The sequence below is a fragment of the Sphaeramia orbicularis genome, chromosome 17, assembly GCF_902148855.1.
Source record: "Sphaeramia orbicularis chromosome 17, fSphaOr1.1, whole genome shotgun sequence".
Lineage (NCBI taxonomy): Eukaryota > Metazoa > Chordata > Actinopteri > Kurtiformes > Apogonidae > Sphaeramia > Sphaeramia orbicularis.
Window position 1 is genome coordinate 46,028,055 of NC_043973.1, and position 25,204 is coordinate 46,053,258.

General features: G+C 35.2%; 1 protein-coding gene across 1 annotated transcript in view; it reads left to right on the forward strand.

Moving 5' to 3' along the window:
* Nucleotides 1-25,204, forward strand: part of pappa2 (pappalysin 2) — a 161,833-nt gene that overhangs the window by 100,906 nt on the left and 35,723 nt on the right. Inside the window, exons 11-13 of the mRNA XM_030160644.1 lie at nucleotides 4,001-4,304; nucleotides 13,541-13,669; nucleotides 21,758-21,843. Coding sequence (XP_030016504.1) covers nucleotides 4,001-4,304; nucleotides 13,541-13,669; nucleotides 21,758-21,843 — 519 coding nt within the window. The remainder of the gene's footprint in view (nucleotides 1-4,000; nucleotides 4,305-13,540; nucleotides 13,670-21,757; nucleotides 21,844-25,204) is intronic.

A 25,204-nucleotide genomic window follows, 5' to 3' on the forward strand; every position in this document is an offset into this window, starting at 1 on the left:
GCCTGTAAACAATAATGACACCACATTTTTCTTCCACTGCAACAAAGTTACATTACTAACCCTAACCCTCTACTCTACTCCTTCTTTACTTTACGCCACTCTGCTCTACTTTAACTCTACTCTATTCTACTTTACACTACTCTACTCTATTCTACTCTACTTTACTTTTACTCTACTCTACGCCACTCTATTCTACTGTACTGTACTCTATTCTACTGTACTCTACTCTACTTTACTCTATTCTACTCTACTCTATTCTACTCTACTTTTACTCTACTCTACGCCACTCTACTCTATTCTACTGTACTCTACTCTGCTTTAACTCTACACTACTCTATTCTATTCTACTCTACTCTATTCTACTTTACTCTATTCTACTCTACTCTACTCAGTTCTACTTTACTTTACTTTTACTCTACTCTACGCCACTCTATTCTACTGTACTGTACTCTACTCTACTCTGCTTTAACTCTACACCACTCTACTCTATTCTACTGTACTCTACTCTACTTTACTCTACTCTATTCTACTTTTCTCTATTCTATTCTACTCTACTCTACTTTAACTCTACTCTACGCCACTCTACTCTATTCTACTGTACTATACTTTACACTTCTCTACTCTTTTCCACTCTACTCTATTCTACTGTACTCTACAGTACTCTACTATACTCTACTTTAACTCTACTCTACACCACTCTACTTTATTCTACTGTACTCTACTCTTTTCTACTTTACTCTACTCTATTCTACTCTACTCTCCTTTACTTTAACTCTACTCTACGCCACTCTACTCTATTCTACTGTACTCTACTTTACACTACTCTACTCTTTTCCATTCTACTCTACTCTATTCTACTCTACTCTATTCTACTGTACTCTACTTTACACTACTCTACTCTTTTCCACTCTACTCTATTCTACTGTACTCTACACTACTCTACTCTACTCTACTCTACTTTAACTGTACTCTACACCACTCTACTTTATTCTACTGTACTCTACACTATTCTACTGTACTCTACTCTTTTCTACTTTACTCTACTCTTTTCTACTCTACTCTCCTTTACTTTAACTCTACTCTGCGCCACTCTACTCTATTCTACTGTACTCTACTTTACACTATTCTTCTCTTTTCCATTCTACTCTACTCTATTCTACTTTACTCTATTCTACTCTACTCTACTTTAACTCTACTCTACGCCACTCTACTCTATTCTACTGTACTCTATACTACTCTACACTATTCTATTCTATTCTACTCTACTCTACTTTAACTCTACTCTACGCCACTCTACGCTATTCTACTGTACTGTACTGTACTCTACTCTACTCTACTTTAACTCTACTCTACACCACTCTATTCCACTGTACTCTACACTACTCTATTCTACTTTACGCCACTCTACTCTATTCTACTGTACTCTACACTATTCTGTTCTATTCTATTCTATTCTATTCTATTCTATTCTATTCTACTGTACCCTACTCTACTTTAACTCTACTCTACACCACTCTATTCCACTGTACTCTACACTATTCTATTCTATTCTATTCTATTCTAATGCTAATGTGTCTGACACCCCTGATGTAAAGTAGGATATAAAGTGATATTTTTCTGCTTTTCTGTGTGTTTGACCTGTTGAACGACACTAACTATTATTGGTTTTAAAACGATCCGTTGTAAAAGTCAGTAAGAACAAGGTGGGAATGATTTTGCGTGAGTAGAACCTCCGTCTGTCATCTCAGTAGTTAATATCTGGAACCTCATCACAGTTAAACAAGATGCTATTTGTCAAATTATTTTCCACCTCACGAAAGGAAGAAAAACACTTGATCTGTCTAATCATATATCACACCAAAACAAATCTGTTCTAACACCTTATTGGCAGAGAATATCTAACTGCACTTCTGTTCCTGAATGAGAAATCTGGTAGAAATTGTGAAACAGGGGGCGTATTGCATGAAATTACTGGAAATTAGAATATGGCTAAGAATCAAAGTTGTTGATCATTTGAAGACACTCGCTCTTAAAGCATAAACAATGTCTGGTCTGGTTTCTTTAAAGCACCTCTGTTAGTTCAAATCATGCATTTTAGACAGAGGAGCAGGTGGTGTTTTTACCACCACTTTTTATAGAAAACAAGAATCATGAGTTCTGATGCATCCGCTAAGTTTGTAAACTGTCAACTACAACTTTGACCTTTGACCTATGGACATCAGAATCTTTCCACTTCATCCTCGAGTCCAAGGGAACATTTAGGCAAAGTTTGAAGACATTGTACAAAACCATTCCTGTGATATCAGCTTTTAAACCTAACAAAAAATGATGGCGCGTAGATATAAAAAAGCACAGAATGAGCTGTCTAAACAGACAAATATGATTCTATCAGTAGTTTTCACTGACCTCAAATACAGACTGATGCACAGATGCGTCAATTTAAAATACAATATGCTACAGATTTACTGGTCTGGTCAGAATACCAGTTTACCCTCTTGTTAATGTTGCACTTCACGTGGAATTTTTTTGTTATTTTTATGCAGAATGTGAACTGACGGAACTGTGATTAGATTTTTCTTGTTTGTTTGAAACTACCTTTCAGAGAAAAGTGCAATACTAATGTTTAAAATACATTTAGTAATATTAATAATTTATTTTATTTTCTATTTGATTTGTAGCAGCAGAATCATATTATTCCTGTTTTTCTATATTCTTTTTTCTCCAAAACTTGGGGGAAAAATGTTAAAAAATTCATAAATGCATTAATAGACATTTTGAGGGATTTTCTTTCTTCCTGTAACGAACCGAAAAAAAAAAACAAACCGTGGCTTTGAAAAGCGAAAACGTACTGAACCGAAAATTTTGTGTACCGTTACAGGCCTTATATATATATATATATATATATATATATATATATATATATATATACACACACACACACACACACACACACACACACAATAGAACAGAGTTGAAAAAAAATAGAATACAACAGAATATAGTAGAAAAGAGTAGAGTAGAAAACAATACACACAATAGAGCAGAATAGAACAAAATAGAGTAGAATAGAATAGTCTACTGTATTCTATTACATGAATTTAACAATGTGAAATTAATCACTGCATCTTTAAATATGAAAATTTACACAACTTAAACTACACATGCATCTAAAAAGTTAGCGCTTCCTGTGTCATTTCACATAAACAAAACTCCAGCTAATGTAAATATATAAATATAATAGAAACAACACTCCCATTGTTGACTGGGTTTACAAATGCTAACCAAAATGAACATCTTCACAGACAAAGTTAGAAATGAGAAACTCAATTAAAGTCGTATAACTAACTGCTTCCATCTAAAAGGGCTCATATTTCTCTAAACCCACTTTTATTAGTCTGTGGTTCATTTATTTGTGTATTTGGACCCTAATAGTTCGTATAGTTTGAATTTGAACCCTCCAGGTGCCGCAAAACTATCTTTATATTCATTTGGGCAAAAATCGAGTGGATTTCTACAACCTGTTTGAATTCCTGCTTAATTTGTTATGTTTTATAACTAGTTATGTCACGACATTTGCACATATAAGGTCCAGACTTCTGAAGCACATTTCTCCGAATACGGCATAATTGTTTATCAGCAACAGCGGTTGTAGTAAAAACTGAAAATATGTCCAAACTTGGAGTCGATTAGCTAAAATGTTCAGTTGTTGGTTGAACGGGACAGAGCAGCACAGCCAACAACCTGGAGGGGGCGGGGCCTGAAGTGGCTCATGTGCATTTAAAGGGCCAGCGCTCCAAACCACCTCTCTGGTGTCATTACTCAGAAATAGGGTTGAAGATGGACCTGTGGAGTTCAATGAATGAAGAATTCAGACCCAAGCAGAGCATTTACAGTTTATGGAGACCACAGGGAAATGATTTAAAATGAAGAATTCCATTGAAAAAAGAAAAATATCATTCCTTTAACACATCGTCTGTCTGTCTGTCTGTCCGTCTTTTAGACAACCCAGCTATTTCCAATATAGAGCTGATTACAGACAAAGGGAAAATCATCAATCTTGGACCTCAGCACATCTTCTGCGACATGCCCCTCACTCTGAGCCTGGACACCAACAGCGCCCCCATCGCCGCCATAAAACTCTGCACCTTTGACGAGAAGATGGAGATCGACGCGGCCATGTTGTCGTCGGGCCCCGGCAGCCCCCGGTGCTCTGGCTGCCAGCCTCTGCTCTACAGGATCCACCGGCAGCCCCCATTCACCGGCAAGAACCCCCCAGCCCAGACCCAGCAGACCTTCACCGACAGGTACATGTTTTTATGGTCTGTTAACACTATAACGCCAAACGTATCATATTTGATCCATGAGTTTTGAAGCCCTCTACATGATCAATGTGATATTTTTGTTCTTGAAAATCCTGATGTACACAATTAGATACATGCAATATACAGATAATCCACCAGGGGGAGGAATTCATTCACCAGAGGCCTTTCCAGTGACACTACAAGACTGTCATTAATGAGGAAGGAGGAAGAACTGTGACTGTTTAGAAAAGTAATTACAATTTGTTAGACATGTTTGTGTTCTATTATGTTTTTGTTTGTTCAAAAATAATGATATTTAAGCATTGAGACCCGATGTATCAAATATGATACAAAATTGAAACTCATACATGGAAATTGATATTTGAAAAAAAAAATTTTTTTGTGTGTTGTTCAGAAGGACCAATAAAGGCTCCAGTTTCAAAGAACTGGAATTTTCTGTCAACGATTTAATGGTTCAGGCTTTACAGGGTTAACAGTTGTTTTATTGCATATGTTTACTTTTTCACAAGTGCTGCTCGTTGTTTGCTTGTTGTATTATATATGTTTCTTGGATACTTTTTACATATTTATTTGTTGCCATGTATAAGGAAGAAATCAAATATGGTAACTTTGCTTCCAAAATGCCTCAGAGATGGTTTTTACTTTATTTCTCTCAACATTGATACTTTTTTTTTTTTTTTTTCTGATAAGAAACTCATACATGGAAATTGATATTTGAACAAAAACCAAAAAAATAGGGTTCTTCAGAAGGACCAATAAAGGCTCCAGTTTCAAAGAACTGGAATTTTCTGCCAATGATTTAATGGTTCAGGCTTTACAGGGTTAATATTGATATGTTTTCTTGAGAAAGTCACTTTAAAAAAATTTTTTTTTTCTTGTTTTGATCAAATAACCGATCATTTTAACCCTTTAATAACAGCAGTCTTTCCGGTGCTACACTTTGTAATTTACAGCATTTCAACTACTGTAACTCCTGAACCGTTTGTGCTATCTATGAAATTCAAACAGCATCAGAAAGCTGCGATCCTGAGCTTTCTGACGCTGTATAACACTTCAGCAGCAATGTGGGACTCTATTACAAGTAGAGAGGAACTGTTTCAGAGACTTCCACACAGGCTAAAAAATGCCATAATATGATTATGTTATGTTGGTTAGTTATGGCCCGCACACCCACGTATATAACTACACCCCCCCCCCCCCCCCCCAAGAGGATGTATGAAGCATGTAAAAAAACAAACAAAAGTTGTTGTTCTGAAACTCTGTCTATCCATAGATGTCCTTTTTACAGCATTTGTTTGATAAAAAAAGAAAAAAAATCACATTTTAAAGGATATCGTCAGATTATCGTTATTGGGAAATTAAAAAAAATAATCAAGATTTTTTTTTTTTTTGCCCATATTGCCCACCCCTACTTGTGTTTGAGTTTGTGAATTTGCATTGTTTTTGTACTGTACTTGCAGCTGTTATCTCTACCTGAGACGCATTGGGCCGTTGTAGTGTGTTTGGCCCTTGCCGGCCACCGTAGATAACCCTGATTAAATAAAAGTTAAATAGAGAGAAAAAGTCATTTGGGAACTGGTAAAAGTAGCTCTGGGTCTTTATGGGTTAAAATCTCTTCATTTTACTGTAACTTGGTGGAGATCTGCCGAGCTGTGGCTACTGATCCAAATCTGTTTCAGCGACCGTACACAATCAGAAGTTAAATCAGTTCCTATTCTGTCTTATTATGGGATGTTCAGATGATTACTGGAACCCAAATAAAAAACCACAAGCCAGTTTTTTTTTTTTTTTTTTTTTTTATCTCTGTGAATAACAGGCCTCTTAAAAAATATCTAAATATCTCTACTGTCATGCCGTTCTGTTACGAATGTTCGCACAAAACGCGATAAGACCCCGCCAGGTTACGACACTTAGGTCACATGATCGCAGATGACTGGAAGTTGATTCCAGTGGTTGTGAACTTGTGAGAAGCTGTTGGTGTTGTCCAGAGCAGGGTGGATGTGAGGTGGACACCGCTTCAAAAACAGTTGATTTTTCAGGGAACACATCTCCAATGTTACACAAGCAGTGTCTAAGTGCAAAAAGATGTAAGAACCACTGGGAATAGAGTTATGTGGGACTGAGGAGGGCAGCGAGGGGTTGAAGTGAGGGGAAGAGGGTTTGGGAGCAAAGAGGGTGGAAGAGGAGGGGAGGGGGAGAGAGAGGGAGAGAGAGAGAAGGAGAGAGGGAGAGAGAGAGGGAAGAGAGGAGGGAAGTGAGAGAGGGAGAGAAGGAGAGAGAGAGGAGAGAGGGAGAGAGAGAGAGAGGAGAGAGAGGAGAGAGAGAGAGAGAGAGGGGAGAGAGAGAGAGGGAGGAGGAGGGACGAGAGGAGTGAGAGGAGAGGAGAGAGAGAGGGAAGAGAGCGAGAGAGAGAGAGAGAAGAGAGGAGAGGGAAGAGAGAGAGGGAGAGAGAGAGAGAGGAGAGAGAAGAGAGAGAGAGGGAGAGGGAGAGAGAGAGGAGAGAGAGAGGAGAGAGGAGAGAGGGGAGAGAGAGGAGAGAGAGAGAGAGGGAAAGAGAGAGAGGGAGAGAGAGAGAGGGAAAGAGAGAGAGAGAGAGGGAGAGAGAGAGAGAGAGAGAATGGGTGGGATGACTGAGGGAAACCGAAAAATGACCGAGATTAATGGAAAGACTCCAAAGACAGGAGTGGAATAAGAATAGAATAGAATAGAATAGAATAGAATAGAATAAACTACATTAGAATAGAGTAGAATAGAATAGAATTAACTACATCAGAATAGAACAGAATAGAACAGAATACAATACAATACAATAGAATTAACTACATTAGAATAGAATAGAATAGAATAGAATAGAATTAACTACAACAGAATACAGTAGAATAGAATAGAATAGAATAGAATAGAATTAACTACATTAGAATAGAATAGAATAGAATAGAATAGAATAGAATAGAATAGAATAGAATAGAATAGAATAGAAATTGAATAAAAATTGGGATTGTGGTTGTAGAACAGAATAGAATAAATTACAATAGAATAGAATAGAACGGAATTAATTATTTGCAAATAGCCAACACACAATAATATCATGTTTCTATGCATTCTTCTGTATTAGAACTAGATATAGAATGTGAAGTTTTACCACTTCTGTTATTATCAAAGAACAAATGAGTCATAAACACAGACAGGTGGTCAGAGGGTTCAACAGTACAGCTATAAATAAATATTACTGTGATGAATTACAGAGGAGAACAGGGGATTTTTTGTCCTAATTCTTAATATCCTTCTCTGATCAATAATTAATACAATTGATGAGCTGTGGGGAAACCCGACACACTTCACCTGAGCGACACCTGAGTGACTTGTGCCTCCACTGGTCAGCGAAGGCAGGAGCGGTGGAATACAAAGGAGGAGGTTCTTTTTATAGACACAGTTCACCAAAACAGGTCGATAGTTCTGAGTGTGGAGCCCAGCTACTGTTACCCACACATCCTGCTGTGGCCTTTAAGGTCACTGGAGACAGACAAGGGTACGGACTGAAGCACTGTGGGTACAAGGGTACGGACTGAAGCACTGTGGGTACAAGGGTACAGACTGAAGCACTGTGGGTACAAGGGTACGGACTGAAGCACTGTGGGTACAAGGGTACGGACTGAAGCACTGTGGGTACAAGGGTACGGACTGAAGCACTGTGGGTACAAGGGTACGGACTGAAGCACTGTGGGTACAAGGGTACGGACTGAAGCACTGTGGGTACAAGGGTACGGACTGAAGCACTGTGGGTACAAGGGTACGGACTGAAGCACTGTGTAAGGGTACAATGAGCCTGGGTACAGGTACGATGAAGCACTGTGGGTACAAGGGTACGGACTGAAGCACTGTGGGTACAAGGGTACGGACTGAAGCACTGTGGGTACAAGGGTACGGACTGAAGCACTGTGGGTACAAGGGTACGGACTGAAGCACTGTGGGTACAAGGGTACGGACTGAAGCACTGTGGGTACAAGGGTACGGACTGAAGCACTGTGGGTACAAGGGTACGGACTGAAGCACTGTGGGTACAAGGTCCAGGGTGGTTTCCATCATCCCCAGACAACCCGTTTGCACAATCAATTTGTTGGGGGGACGCAGGCTGCAGCAAAATGCAATCTGTCCTGTTTGCAAAGTTAATACATTTGTAACAGAGAACCGTAGTAGCGCTGAGAAATGTTTATGGTTGTAAATAAAATAAGGTGCATAATAATATTAAAGCTAAGCATGTCAATTCAACCACTACATTTAACCATCTCAGGTACCAGTGCACCACAGAACCAAGTGGGATTTTCACCCTTTAAAGCCTGAACCATTAAAGGTCCCGTATTATGCTATTTTTCAGTCACGTCATATAGGTCTCAGAAGCCCAAAAACATAGTATTTAAGTTTGTTCGCCCCAAAATCATCCTTTTTTCAGAGTTTCAGCGGTCGAAAAAGTCACTCTCACCAGCCCTCCTCAGAACAGGCTGTTTCTGGGCCTGCTTCCGGGTATGCAAATGAACGCATCTGTCCACGCCCACTCCCCCTCCCCTCTCTGGGAGAGGACGCGGCTTACGCTAGTGGTACTACGCGCTAATGTTGACGGTGAAGCCATCATACACGTCTCAGACAGAACATCTTTCCAAACACTGGCTTTCTTTGCCTTGAGGCGTGATTGAGCCCCGACGGAAAACGGCGGTGTTGTGTCGGGTTCGTGGACCTGACATGGAAAGACGCCTGCCGCCACTAATGCAGGCAGCTACTAACAAGCTTGATGCTAACTCTACTGATGCCAACCACAAAAGGCCCGTGTTCACAGTAGTTCTGTTGAATGTCTCTTGATATTATCAGCCCTTGCATGTTAACGGGGACGCAAACGTTAGCAGCAGTAACCGAGCTATGTTAGCTGCCATGCTAACGTTAGACGTACACGTCAACAACCACCAGCTTATCCGTAATGTAGGGTTATGCAGTAAAGATACAAAAAAATGAGAAGAACTTACATCTCCCACACTTGGACTTGGGTCACGAAGCGTTGGTACTACGTCCTTCTTGATTCGGAGTCTTTGTGCTAAGCCGCAGCTGTATGGGCCCATGTTCAAAAAACACTCGTCTGTGAAATGCCGGGCACACACATACAAGCGTTTGGGAATGTTGTTTGGTACATGACCATCACAGATAGAATCCAGCCACTTTTTATGGAGAGGCTCGGAAGTGGGGAGCAAAAATAAACTTTCGTGTTGGTGTGTGCAGCCAACAACACCACAACTTGCGTGTCTCGCCTTCGCCATGTTTGTTGTCCAAGAGGTACTTTGCCAGGGTGGGGGCACAGTCAGGGGGAGGAGTTAAATCTGCTTATGTCGTCATAAGCGGACCCAACTCAAACTCGGCCGTTTGAGCAGGCATTTTAACAACATGTGGTGTAGCAAGGCAGGGAGGAAACAGACAGTTTTCAAATTCGAACCTCATAATGAGGCTACTGCAACACACACTACTATAAGAAAACTGTCACAAAGTGAGATTTGCATAATACGGGACCTTTAAATTATTGACAGAAAATTCCAGTTCTTCGAAACTGGAGCCTTTATTGGTCCTTCTGAACAACTTATATATATATATATATATATATATATATATATATATATATATATATATATATATATATATACTGTATATATATATATATATATTTTTTTTTTCAATTATCAATTTCAATGCTAATGCTTATTAATAATGCTAATACTAAGTAGGCTGAAATTATATGCTGCTTGTTTGAGAAAATGTAAAAAAAAAAAAATCAATATTGCATTAAGTGCTAATGCTAATTAATAATGCTAATTTTAAGGAGGCAGAAATCACATGCTGCTTGTTCAAGAAAAAGTACTTGAGTAATGTTGTGCTAAGTGCTAATGCTAATTAATAATGCTAATGCTAATACTAAGGAGGCAGAAATTATATGCTGCTTGTTTAAGAAAAAGTACAATAATTTGATTCTGCTAAGTGCTAATGCTAATCAATCATGCTAATGCTAAGTAGGCAGAAATTATATGGTGCTTGTTTAGGACAAAGTACTGGAGTAATATTGTGCTAATGCTAATTAGTCATGCTAGTGTTAAGTAGGCAGAAATTAAATGACACTTGTTTGAGAAAATGTAAAAAAAAAAAAAATCAATGTTGTATTAAGTGGTAATGCTAATTAATTATGCTAATGCTAAGTAGGCAGAAATTACATGCTCCTTGTTTAAGAAAAACTACTTGAGTAATATTGTGGTAAGTGCTAATGCGGATTAATGATGCTAATGCTAATGCTAAGTAGGCAGAAACTATATGCCACTTATTTAAGAAAAAGTTCATAAGTAGGATTGTGCTAAGTTTCTAATTAATCATGCTAATGCAAAGCAGGCAGAAATTACATACTGCTTGTTTAAAACAAGTAAATTAGCAATATTAATAATATGGTAATAATATTGTGTATTATGATCCCTTTTGAAATGTTTTAATATGTACTGTATGTGTTTATTTGCATATTATTACTGATTTGACAACTATGGCTGCAAAATATGGTGAAATAGTAATATTATTGCGGCCATTTTGGAGTTAAGATTTAGATTCTTTGCACAGGTTGATATTGAGATGTGATTAATTTTGCAGCCTTTGCGACAACACCAACAACATTTCAGCATTGATGGTGGAAGTCATGTGATCCTATTTTAATCTATGGTCATATTTTATGAGGTTATATTATCCGAGCAACACAGTAACTACTTTGTTTTTGTTTTCATTTCCATTATGAATCAGTCTGCAGTCTATTAATCTGAATACTTCAATAATTCAAACTTAGATACTGAAAAATGCCTCGAATAACTTCAGTCTGTTCGACACATTCTTCAGATGTTATTGAAGTTGAAAAATAAGGTCAAATTTCAAAAAACACATCGAACGGTGGAAACTTGACCATTTTTATTGACATTGAAAAACCACTTGTTGACTATAGACATCATCGCAGTTGCCGTATTCGGTATGTTTTGGTCTTGAACTTTGGAAACATTTGTTCATCGCTCAATGTTGTGGCTCTACAGAAAATATAATGATGGATGATGAACTGAAGATGTTAAGAATAGCGACAGTGCTAAATAAGAGTGGAGGCACAAGAGAAATTAATGCATTTTTGCAGATGTATGTGCAGAATCTGTGCCATGTTTCGGTCAGCTGTTAATACTGTTAACCCTTTGAGTGCCAGAGTAAAAAAAAAAAAATTGATATCATTTATGTATTTCTATTTTTTTTAAATTATTATTTATTTATTGGTTTATTTAGCAGGGACATTGTACATTGTTAGCTTAATGACTATATTTCATCTGCAGTCCCTGGACAGATGTTGAATTGTCACCCTAAAAGGTAACACAAGGTTATAAACAACTATTAATACAAAATTCAAAATAAAAAAATCAAGATTTCCAAAAGCTGTATCTTGGAAATGTTTAGAGATAAAGCCATACTATAAATGACCCAGAGATTATGATAGGAGTAAATGTGCTCATCTAATTTGCATATTGTGATGTCACAGGGTGGCGGCCATATTGGATTGCATAACTTTTATAGTGAAACTGAACTTAGAATGTATTTACAATGAAGTTTTATTTGTGTTTTTTTGTATTTTGTCATGTTATCCTTAAAATAAACCAACTCAAACATTAATAGAAAGTAAAAGTAAGTAAACTTTCCTTCTTTTCTTACTAAACCAGCTCAGGACCATGCCTTTAAACTGGATTTTCTTCTTCACTTTGAATAGTGGAGTAAAAAAATATATTAATTTAATTAGGTAAATCATCAGCTTTGTGTTCATTCTACAGTCCTGAAAGTGCCTGTATCTCACTCAAGGCGACTCGGGTTGATTTTTGCTGAGTTATAATTATAAAACAAGAAAATACAAATAATTCTGATTGGCTCTAGTGTGTGGAAGAAAGGATCTAATGCAGGGGTGTCAAACATACGGCCTGTGGGCCAAAACTGGCCAGTCCAGCCCTCTGGTGCAAAAAATACACTGAAGATATTCACATTTTCTATTATTCTATTTTTTTTTTTTTAATTTTTGTCTTGTTTTATTTTTCCCCCTATATTTTGTATTATGTTTGTGTCTGAAATAAACTAAACTAAACTGAACAGTCAAAGCTGTTGAATTAGTTTTAGTTCAGGGGTCACATACAGACCAATGTGACCTCAAGTGAAATAATATCATAATAATCTATAAATAAAAACAACTCTAAATTCTGTTCTTGGTTTAATGTGAAAAAAAGCAAAATTACATTAAGAAAATATTACATTTACAAACTATCCATCCACAATAAAATGTGAATAACTTAAACAAATATAAACAAACTGAAATGTCTTAAGAAAAATAAGCGCAATTTGAACAATATTCTGCCTGTTACTAAATGTTTTATGCATTTGCAGATCCTCCATGATCTGAAAGGTGTGTTAATAAATAATAATGATAATAATAATAATAATAATAATAATAATAATAATAATAATAATAATAATAATAATAATAGCCCTCTGTTGTTGCTCTATTGTTGAAATTGCACTTATTTTTCTTAAGAAACTCCAGGTTGCACATGGTTGTTTGGTTTATGCATATTTTCATAATTTAATTTTATATTTTTCACACTAAAACAAAGGGATTTTTAAATTATTATTATTATTATTATTATTATTATGTTATTCTTTTACTGAGGTCATATTAGGCTGAAAGTGGCTCCTGAACTAATATGAGTTTGATCCCCCCGATCTGATGAGAACATAGCAAATATGGTTAAAAACAACTCCGCAGGACACTGAATGAGGATTTTTTTCATTTAATGTCCATTGTTGCTCAGTTTCTATGTATAAATATCTTTTCTTTTTGGAGTAATTTTAAGTGGATCTGTACCCTCTGCCAACTGCAATGTAGTGGAGTAAAAAGAAAAAAAAAAAAAGAAAATATTATGAATTTTCAGCCGGTTTTGAATTTTAAGGTTGCATAAATTTGAGTTATGTTACTTTCCATCTCTGGTATTGAATGACAAACCCATTCTGAACATAGCTGAACAAGTTGTTCTTTGTGTTTTATTATGTTGGACTTGCTTTGCAGTTTTTAGCACACAGAAAATCATTTTTATCCTTCCTTTTTCCCCTCTCTCTCTCTCTCTCTCTTCCATCTCCAGCTCTGTAAAACAGGGAGTCACGTACAAATACACAGTTCAGGTGGAGGCAGAGAGTCGGCTCAGCGACCATTCTCCACCTCTGCTCTACACCCACGGACAGTCGTACTGCGGGGACGGCATCGTACAACAGTGGGTAGACTTTATAGACGATGATGATGATGACGATGAGGCTCATTTAACCCATAAAGACCCAAACCATCTACTGATCTAAACTGTTTAATAACATTAGATCCATTAATCCTATCAGTACATGTCAATAATTGGTGTAAAATACAGTTTATCATCTTTTCACGGTCATCACATATGACCCATTTGTACGTTCAGAGGCTCCGTAGTTACCATGGAAACACCGTCATCTTCCACAACATTGAGTCCCCAGTAAAACCCATAGAGTTGGATCAATGACAGTGGATGGACACACTGGGTTTATGTTCAGTTATTGATAGATTTGCTGTAAAAGTCACTTTTTCTTCAGTTTCCTCTGTTTGTGATATAATATCCTTGAACTTGAATCTGAGCTTTTATGAACATGTACACGATCAGTGAATTAAATATAGGAAAATACATGATTTTCACTGAAAAAATGAAAAATACAGAGAATAATATTATAAATGGTGATAAATCACTTAAAAAATCTAGAGAGAAATTTGTTAGGGAAGTGCCCCAAAAGTAGAACTGGGTCTTTATGGGTTAAACCAGGTCCAGTTATTGCTATATTTGGAGTGAAGCCTGTGACTGTTGAACTTTCAGACACTCATTTTAACCCATAAAGACCCAGTGCTAGTTCTGTGGCAGTTCCCCAAATACATTTCTCTCTGGATTTCACCTTTTTTAAGTGATTTAAAAATAACTGGTGTAAAATACAGTTTATCATGTTTTCACGGTCATCACATATGACCCATTTGGACGTTCAGAGGCTCCGTGGTTACCATGGAAACACCGTCATCTTCTACAGCATTGATTCACCAGTAAACTCATGTATTTTGATAAATGACAGTGGCTGTAGGTGCTTGTTTTTACACGCAGTTAGTGATAAATTTGACTGAAAAAGTCACTTTTTCTCCGGTTTTCTCTGTTTTGATATAATAACCTTTGAATTTATTCAGAGTTTTCATAAACATCTAAGTTATTAACAGGAAAATACATGATTTATCGTGAAAAATGCAGTTTGATTGATAAAAGACAGAGGTTGTAGAGGCTTGTTTTTGCATTCAGTTCATGATAAATTTGACTGAAAAAGTCCTTTTTTTCTTCAGTTTCCTCTGTTTGTGATATAATATCCTTGAACTTGAATCTGAGCTTTTATGAACATGTACACGATCAGTGAATTAAATATAGGAAAATACATGATTTTCACTGAAAAAATTCAAAATACAGAGGATAATATTATAAATGGTGATAAATCACTTAAAAAATCTAGAGAGAAATTTGTTAGGGAAGTGCCCCAAAAGTAGAACTGGGTCTTTATGGGTTAAACCAGGTCCAGTTATTGCTATATTTGGAGTGAAGCCTGTGACTGTTGAACTTTCAGACACTCATTTTAACCCATAAAGACCCAGTGCTAGTTCTGTGGCAGTTCCCCAAATACATTTCTCTCTGGATTTCACCTTTTTTAAGTGATTTAAAAATAACTGGTGTAAAATACAGTTTATCATGTTTTCACGGTCATCACATATGACCCATTTGGACGTTCAGAGGCTCCGTGGTTACCATGGAAACACCGTCATCTTCTACAGCATTGATTCACCAGTAAACTCATGTATTTTGATAAATGACAGTGGCTGTAGGTGCTTGTTTTTACATGCAGTTAGTGATAAATTTGACTGAAAAAGTCACTTTTTCTCCGGTTTTCTCTGTTTTGATATAATAACCTTTGAATTTATTCAGAGTTTTCATAAACATCTAAGTTATTAACAGGAAAATACATGATTTATCGTGAAAAATGCAGTTTGATTGATAAAAGACAGAGGTTGTAGAGGCTTGTTTTTGCATTCAGTTCATGATAAATTTGACTGAAAAAGTCCTTTTTTTCTTCAGTTTCCTCTGTTTGTGATATAATATCCTTGAACTTGAATCTGAGCTTTTATGAACATGTACACGATCAGTGAATTAAATATAGGAAAATACATGATTTTCACAGAAAAAATTCAAAATACAGAGAATAATATTATAAATAGGGATAAATCACTTAAAGAAATCTAGAGAGAAATTTGTTAGGGAAGTGCCCCAAAAGTAGAACTGGGTCTTTATGGGTTAAACCAGGTCCAGTTATTGCTATATTTGGAGTGAAGCCTGTGACTGTTGAACTTTCAGACACTCATTTTAACCCATAAAGACCCAGTGCTAGTTCTGTGGCAGTTCCCCAAATACATTTCTCTCTGGATTTCACCTTTTTTAAGTGATTTAAAATAACTGGTGTAAAATACAGTTTATCATGTTTTCACGGTCATCACATATGACCCATTTGGACGTTCAGAGGCTCCGTGGTTACCATGGAAACACCGTCATCTTCTACAGCATTGATTCACCAGTAAACTCATGTATTTTGATAAATGACAGTGGCTGTAGGTGCTTGTTTTTACATGCAGTTAGTGATAAATTTGACTGAAAAAGTCACTTTTTCTCCGGTTTTCTCTGTTTTGATATAATAACCTTTGAATTTATTCAGAGTTTTCATAAACATCTAAGTTATTAACAGGAAAATACATGATTTATCGTGAAAAATGCAGTTTGATTGATAAAAGACAGAGGTTGTAGAGGCTTGTTTTTGCATTCAGTTCATGATAAATTTGACTGAAAAAGTCCTTTTTTTCTTCAGTTTCCTCTGTTTGTGATATAATATCCTTGAACTTGAATCTGAGCTTTTATGAACATGTACACGATCAGTGAATTAAATATAGGAAAATACATGATTTTCACTGAAAAAATTCAAAATACAGAGAATAATATTATAAATGGTGATAAATCACTTAAAAAATCTAGAGAGAAATTTGTTAGGGAAGTGCCCCAAAAGTAGAACTGGGTCTTTATGGGTTAAACCAGGTCCAGTTATTGCTATATTTGGACTGAAGCCTGTGACTGTTGAACTTTCAGACACTCATTTTAACCCATAAAGACCCAGTGCTAGTTCTGTGGCAGTTCCCCAAATACATTTCTCTCTGGATTTCACCTTTTTTAAGTGATTTAAAAATAACTGGTGTAAAATACAGTTTATCATGTTTTCACGGTCATCACATATGACCCATTTGGACGTTCAGAGGCTCCGTGGTTACCATGGAAACACCGTCATCTTCTACAGCATTGATTCACCAGTAAACTCATGTATTTTGATAAATGACAGTGGCTGTAGGTGCTTGTTTTTACATGCAGTTAGTGATAAATTTGACTGAAAAAGTCACTTTTTTCTCCGGTTTTCTCTGTTTTGATATAATAACCTTTGAATTTATTCAGAGTTTTCATAAACATCTAAGTTATTAACAGGAAAATACATGATTTATCGTGAAAAATGCAGTTTGATTGATAAAAGACAGAGGTTGTAGAGGCTTGTTTTTGCATTCAGTTCATGATAAATTTGACTGAAAAAGTCCTTTTTTTCTTCAGTTTCCTCTGTTTGTGATATAATATCCTTGAACTTGAATCTGAGCTTTTATGAACATGTACACGATCAGTGAATTAAATATAGGAAAATACATGATTTTCACTGAAAAAATGAAAAATACAGAGAATAATATTATAAATGGTGATAAATCACTTAAAAAATCTAGAGAGAAATTTGTTAGGGAAGTGCCCCAAAAGTAGAACTGGGTCTTTATGGGTTAAACCAGGTCCAGTTATTGCTATATTTGGACTGAAGCCTGTGACTGTTGAACTTTCAGACACTCATTTTAACCCATAAAGACCCAGTGCTAGTTCTGTGGCAGTTCCCCAAATACATTTCTCTCTGGATTTCACCTTTTTTAAGTGATTTAAAAATAACTGGTGTAAAATACAGTTTATCATGTTTTCACGGTCATCACATATGACCCATTTGGACGTTCAGAGGCTCCGTAGTTACCATGGAAACACCGTCATCTTCTACAGCATTGATTCACCAGTAAACTCATGTATTTTGATAAATGACAGTGGCTGTAGGTGCTTGTTTTTACACGCAGTTAGTGATAAATTTGACTGAAAAAGTCACTTTTTCTCCGGTTTTCTCTGTTTTGATATAATAACCTTTGAATTTATTCAGAGTTTTCATAAACATCTAAGTTATTAACAGGAAAATACATGATTTATCGTGAAAAATGCAGTTTGATTGATAAAAGACAGAGGTTGTAGAGGCTTGTTTTTGCATTCAGTTCATGATAAATTTGACTGAAAAAGTCCTTTTTTTCTTCAGTTTCCTCTGTTTGTGATATAATATCCTTGAACTTGAATCTGAGCTTTTATGAACATGTACACGATCAGTGAATTAAATATAGGAAACTACATGATTTTCACAGAAAAAATTCAAAATACAGAGAATAATATTATAAATAGGGATAAATCACTTAAAGAAATCTAGAGAGAAATTTGTTAGGGAAGTGCCCCAAAAGTAGAACTGGGTCTTTATGGGTTAAACCAGGTCCAGTTATTGCTATATTTGGACTGAAGCCTGTGACTGTTGAACTTTCAGACACTCATTTTAACCCATAAAGACCCAGTGCTAGTTCTGTGGCAGTTCCCCAAATACATTTCTCTCTGGATTTCACCTTTTTTAAGTGATTTAAAAATAACTGGTGTAAAATACAGTTTATCATGTTTTCACGGTCATCACATATGACCCATTTGGACGTTCAGAGGCTCCGTAGTTACCATGGAAACACCGTCATCTTCTACAGCATTGATTCACCAGTAAACTCATGTATTTTGATAAATGACAGTGGCTGTAGGTGCTTGTTTTTACACGCAGTTAGTGATAAATTTGACTGAAAAAGTCACTTTTTCTCCGGTTTTCTCTGTTTTGATATAATAACCTTTGAATTTATTCAGAGTTTTCATAAACATCTAAGTTATTAACAGGAAAATACATGATTTATCGTGAAAAATGCAGTTTGATTGATAAAAGACAGAGGTTGTAGAGGCTTGTTTTTGCATTCAGTTCATGATAAATTTGACTGAAAAAGTCCTTTTTTTCTTCAGTTTCCTCTGTTTGTGATATAATATCCTTGAACTTGAATCTGAGCTTTTATGAACATGTACACGATCAGTGAATTAAATATAGGAAAATACATGATTTTCACTGAAAAAATGAAAAATACAGAGATAATATTATAAATGGTGATAAATCACTTAAAAAATCTAGAGAGAAATTTGTTAGGGAAGTGCCCCAAAAGTAGAACTGGGTCTTTATGGGTTAAACCAGGTCCAGTTATTGCTATATTTGGAGTGAAGCCTGTGACTGTTGAACTTTCAGACACTCATTTTAACCCATAAAGACCCAGTGCTAGTTCTGTGGCAGTTCCCCAAATACATTTCTCTCTGGATTTCACCTTTTTTAAGTGATTTAAAAATAACTGGTGTAAAATACAGTTTATCATGTTTTCACGGTCATCACATATGACCCATTTGGACGTTCAGAGGCTCCGTGGTTACCATGGAAACACCGTCATCTTCTACAGCATTGATTCACCAGTAAACTCATGTATTTTGATAAATGACAGTGGCTGTAGGTGCTTGTTTTTACACGCAGTTAGTGATAAATTTGACTGAAAAAGTCACTTTTTCTCCGGTTTTCTCTGTTTTGATATAATAACCTTTGAATTTATTCAGAGTTTTCATAAACATCTAAGTTATTAACAGGAAAATACATGATTTATCGTGAAAAATGCAGTTTGATTGATAAAAGACAGAGGTTGTAGAGGCTTGTTTTTGCATTCAGTTCATGATAAATTTGACTGAAAAAGTCCTTTTTTTCTTCAGTTTCCTCTGTTTGTGATATAATATCCTTGAACTTGAATCTGAGCTTTTATGAACATGTACACGATCAGTGAATTAAATATAGGAAAATACATGATTTTCACAGAAAAAATTCAAAATACAGAGGATAATATTATAAATAGGGATAAATCACTTAAAAAATCTAGAGAGAAATTTGTTAGGGAAGTGCCCCAAAAGTAGAACTGGGTCTTTATGGGTTAAACCAGGTCCAGTTATTGCTATATTTGGAGTGAAGCCTGTGACTGTTGAACTTTCAGACACTCATTTTAACCCATAAAGACCCAGTGCTAGTTCTGTGGCAGTTCCCCAAATACATTTCTCTCTGGATTTCACCTTTTTTAAGTGATTTAAAAATAACTGGTGTAAAATACAGTTTATCATGTTTTCACGGTCATCACATATGACCCATTTGGACGTTCAGAGGCTCCGTGGTTACCATGGAAACACCGTCATCTTCTACAGCATTGATTCACCAGTAAACTCATGTATTTTGATAAATGACAGTGGCTGTAGGTGCTTGTTTTTACACGCAGTTAGTGATAAATTTGACTGAAAAAGTCACTTTTTCTCCGGTTTTCTCTGTTTTGATATAATAACCTTTGAATTTATTCAGAGTTTTCATAAACATCTAAGTTATTAACAGGAAAATACATGATTTATCGTGAAAAATGCAGTTTGACTGATAAAAGACAGAGGTTGTAGAGCTCAGGTGTCAAACACGCGGCCCGGGGCCAAATCCGGCCCGCCAAAGGGTCCAATCTGGCCCCAGGATGAATTTGTGAAATACAAAAATTACACTGAAGATATTAACAATCAAGGATGTTAAAATCATTTTAGCTCGATTCAATCTAAAGTGATTCAGACTAGTAAAATATTATCATAATAACCTATAAATAATGAAAACTACAAATTTTCCTCTTTTAGTATAATAAAAGTAGAATTAGAAAAAAAAAAAGTTACATTCACAGACTATCCTTTTACAAAAAAATATGAATAACCTGAACAAATATGAACAATCTGAAATGTCTTAAGAGAAGTAAGTGGAATTTTAACAATATTCTGCCTGTTACTAAATCTTTAAGTTGTGATGCACATGTATAAATGATCAACTGAGGCGTAATATTGTTAACATTGCACTTTTTTTCTTAAGAATTTTCAGGTTTTTCATATTTGTTCATGTTATGTTCAAGTATGGTTCGTAGGTTTAAACATTTTCATAATGGAATTTTACTTTTTTCACTCAAAAACATGAAGAAAAATTTGGAGTTGACATTATTTATAAGTTCTCATTCTATTATTTATGTCATTTTACTGGTCCGGCCCACTTTAGATCATGTTAGGCTGTATGTGGCCCCTGAACTGAAATGAGTTTGACACCCCTGTTGTAGAGGCTTGTTTTTGCATTCAGTTCATGATAAATTTGACTAAAAAGTCATTTTTTTCTTCAGTTTTCTCTGTTTTGATATAATAACCTTTGAATTTACTCTGAGTTTTCATTCACATCTAAATTAAAATGCACAAAAATACATGATTTACAGAAAAAAAAATGCAGTTTAATAAAATACAGAGGATTATATTATAATAAATGATTCTAAATCAGTTAAAAACGGTGAAATAGATAGAAAAAAGCCATTTGGGAACTGTCACAAAAATAGCACTGGGTCTTTATGGGTTAAAATGATGATTAAAGTTCATGATCTGTAAATTACATACAAGAGAATACCTGATTTTCACTGAAAAAATGTAAAATGCAGAGGATAATATTATAATAAATGGTAATAAATCACTTAAGAAAGGTTAAATAGAGTGAAAAATTCATTTGGGAACCGACATAAAAGTAGGACTGGGTCTTTATGGGTTTAAAACACATTTACTGTAGTTCATTTTTTTGTGTGTCTGCCTGTGCTCATATTTTGTTACAACACTGATTCACCAGTAAAACCCATATAGTTTCATATATTTGAGCAGAAAAAGTCACTTTTTCTTCAGTTTTCTCTGTTTTTAATATAATAAGCTTAAACTTTAATGTGAGCTTTTATGAACATCTATATGATCAGTGAATTAAATATAGGAAAACACACTGAAAAAAAAGCTACATAAAGACAATAATATAACAATAAATAGTGATAAATCACTTAAGAAAGGTTAAATAGAATGAAAAACTCATTTTGGAACTGCCTTAAAAGTAGCAGTGGGTCTTCATGGGTTAACACTGATGGAAGTGTATGTAAAGATGTTGATGTCCATCCTTTTTAGGCCAGAGGAGTGTGATGACAATAACCTGTTGGACGGTGACGGCTGCTCTAAGAAATGCCTCAAAGAGATGGGCTTCAACTGTAACGGTAGGTCTGTGGTTTACGGTCCACACTGGCTTCACACACTGGGGGTTTTCTCTCAAATCAAAGGAAACACTTTTTTTTTTTTTTTTTTTTACTCTCATACCTCCAACCCATCGACTCTGCCCTGTGGCGACATACAAAACATGAATGCCATATAAAGGTTTGGTGTAAAAGCGATCCGAGAAAAGATGAAAACTTCACATTTGTGCATGCGGTGATGTTAAAATCCAAACATCCCAGACAATTTGCATACATCAAAACATCTGAGCGGTCTGTAAGGTCCACCTCTGCATGAACAGTGAGTGGACCTGCTTTGTTCAGTACCATGAAGTAATGGTACTAATGTAGGAAATGATGAAGTAATGGTACTAATGTAAGGGATGATGAAGTAATGGTACTAATGTAAGGAATGATGAAGTAATGGTACTAATGTAAGAAATGATGAAGTAATGGTACTAATGTAAGGAATGATGAAGTAATGGTACTAATGTAAGGAATGATGAAGTAATGGTACTAATGTAAGGAATGATGAAGTAATGGTACTAATGTAGGAAATGATGAAGTAATGGTACTAATGTAAGGGATGATGAAGTAATGGTACTAATGTAAGGGATGATGAAGTAATGGTACTAATGTAAGGAATGATGAAGTAATGGTACTAATGTAGGAAATGATGAAGTAATGGTACTAATGTAAGGAATGATGAAGTAATGGTACTAATGTAAGAAATGATGAAGTAATGGTACTAATGTAAGGAATGATGAAGTAATGGTACTAATGTAAGAAATGATGAAGTAATGGTACTAATGTAAGGAATGATGAAGTAATGGTACTAATGTAAGAAATGATGAAGTAATGGTACTAATGTAAGGAATGATGAAGTAATGGTACTAATGTAAGGAATGATGAAGTAATGGTACTAATGTAGGAAATGATGAAGTAATGGTACTAATGTAAGGGATGATGAAGTAATGGTACTAATGTAAGGAATGATGAAGTAATGGTACTAATGTAGGAAATGATGAAGTAATGGTACTAATGTAAGGAATGATGAAGTAATGGTACTAATGTAAGAAATGATGAAGTAATGGTACTAATGTAAGGAATGATGAAGTAATGGTACTAATGTAGGAAATGATGAAGTAATGGTACTAATGTAAGGAATGATGAAGTAATGGTACTAATGTAAGAAATGATGAAGTAATGGTACTAATGTAAGGAATGATGAAGTAATGGTACTAATGTAAGGAATGATGAAGTAATGGTACTAATGTAAGGGATGATGAAGTAATGGTACTAATGTAGGAAATGATGAAGTAATGGTACTAATGTAAGGAATGATGAAGTAATGGTACTAATGTAAGGAATGATGAAGTAATGGTACTAATGTAGGAAATGATGAAGTAATGGTACTAATGTAAGGGATGATGAAGTAATGGTACTAATGTAAGGGATGATGAAGTAATGGTACTAATGTAGGAAATGATGAAGTAATGGTACTAATGTAAGGGATGATGAAGTAATGATACTAATGTAAGGGATGATGAAGTAATGGTACTAATGTAGGAAATGATGAAGTAATGGTACTAATGTAAGGAATGATGAAGTAATGGTACTAATGTAGGAAATGATGAAGTAATGGTACTAATGTAAGGAATGATGAAGTAATGGTACTAATGTAAGGAATGATGAAGTAATGGTACTAATGTAGGAAATGATGAAGTAATGGTACTAATGTAAGGGAATGATGAAGTAATGGTACTAATGTAAGGGATGATGAAGTAATGGTACTAATGTAGGAAATGATGAAGTAATGGTACTAATGTAAGGAATGATGAAGTAATGGTACTAATGTAAGGAATGATGAAGTAATGGTACTAATGTAGGAAATGATGAAGTAATGGTACTAATGTAAGGGATGATGAAGTAATGGTACTAATGTAAGGGATGATGAAGTAATGGTACTAATGTAAGGGATGATGAAGTAATGGTACTAATGTAGGAAATGATGAAGTAATGGTACTAATGTAAGGAATGATGAAGTAATGGTACTAATGTAGGAAATGATGAAGTAATGGTACTAATGTAAGGAATGATGAAGTAATGGTACTAATGTAAGGAATGATGAAGTAATGGTACTAATGTAGGAAATGATGAAGTAATGGTACTAATGTAAGGATGATGAAGTAATGGTACTAATGTAAGGGAATGATGAAGTAATGGTACTAATGTAAGGAATGATGAAGTAATGGTACTAATGTAAGGAATGATGAAGTAATGGTACTAATGTAAGAAATGATGAAGTAATGGTACTAATGTAAGGAATGATGAAGTAATGGTACTAATGTAAGAATGATGAAGTAATGGTACTAATGTAAGGAATGATGAAGTAATGGTACTAATGTAAGGAATGATGAAGTAATGGTACTAATGTAAGGAATGATGAAGTAATGGTACTAATGTAAGGAATGATGAAGTAATGGTACTAATGTAAGGAATGATGAAGTAATGGTACTAATGTAAGGAATGATGAAGTAATGGTACTAATGTAAGGAATGATGAAGTAATGGTACTAATGTAAGGAATGATGAAGTAATGGTACTAATGTAAGGAATGATGAAGTAATGGTACTAATGTAAGGAATGATGAAGTAATGGTACTAATGTAGGAAATGATGAAGTAATGGTATTAATGTAAGAAATGATGAAGTAATGGTACTAATGTAAGGAATGATGAAGTAATGGTACTAATGTAAGGGATGATGAAGTAATGGTACTAATGTAAGGAATGATGAAGTAATGGTACTAATGTAAGGAATGATGAAGTAATGGTACTAATGAAAGGAATGATGAAGTAATGGTACTAATGTAAGGAATGATGAAGTAATGGTACTAATGTAAGGAATGATGAAGTAATGGTACTAATGTAAGGGATGATGAAGTAATGGTACTAATGTAAGGAATGATGAAGTAATGGTACTAATGTAGGAAATGATGAAGTAATGGTACTAATGTAAGGAATGATGAAGTAATGGTACTAATGTAAGAAATGATGAAGTAATGGTACTAATGTAAGGAATGATGAAGTAATGGTACTAATGTAAGAAATGATGAAGTAATGGTACTAATGTAAGGAATGATGAAGTAATGGTACTAATGTAAGAAATGATGAAGTAATGGTACTAATGTAAGGAATGATGAAGTAATGGTACTAATGTAAGGAATGATGAAGTAATGGTACTAATGTAGGAAATGATGAAGTAATGGTACTAATGTAAGGAATGATGAAGTAATGGTACTAATGTAAGAAATGATGAAGTAATGGTACTAATGTAAGGAATGATGAAGTAATGGTACTAATGTAA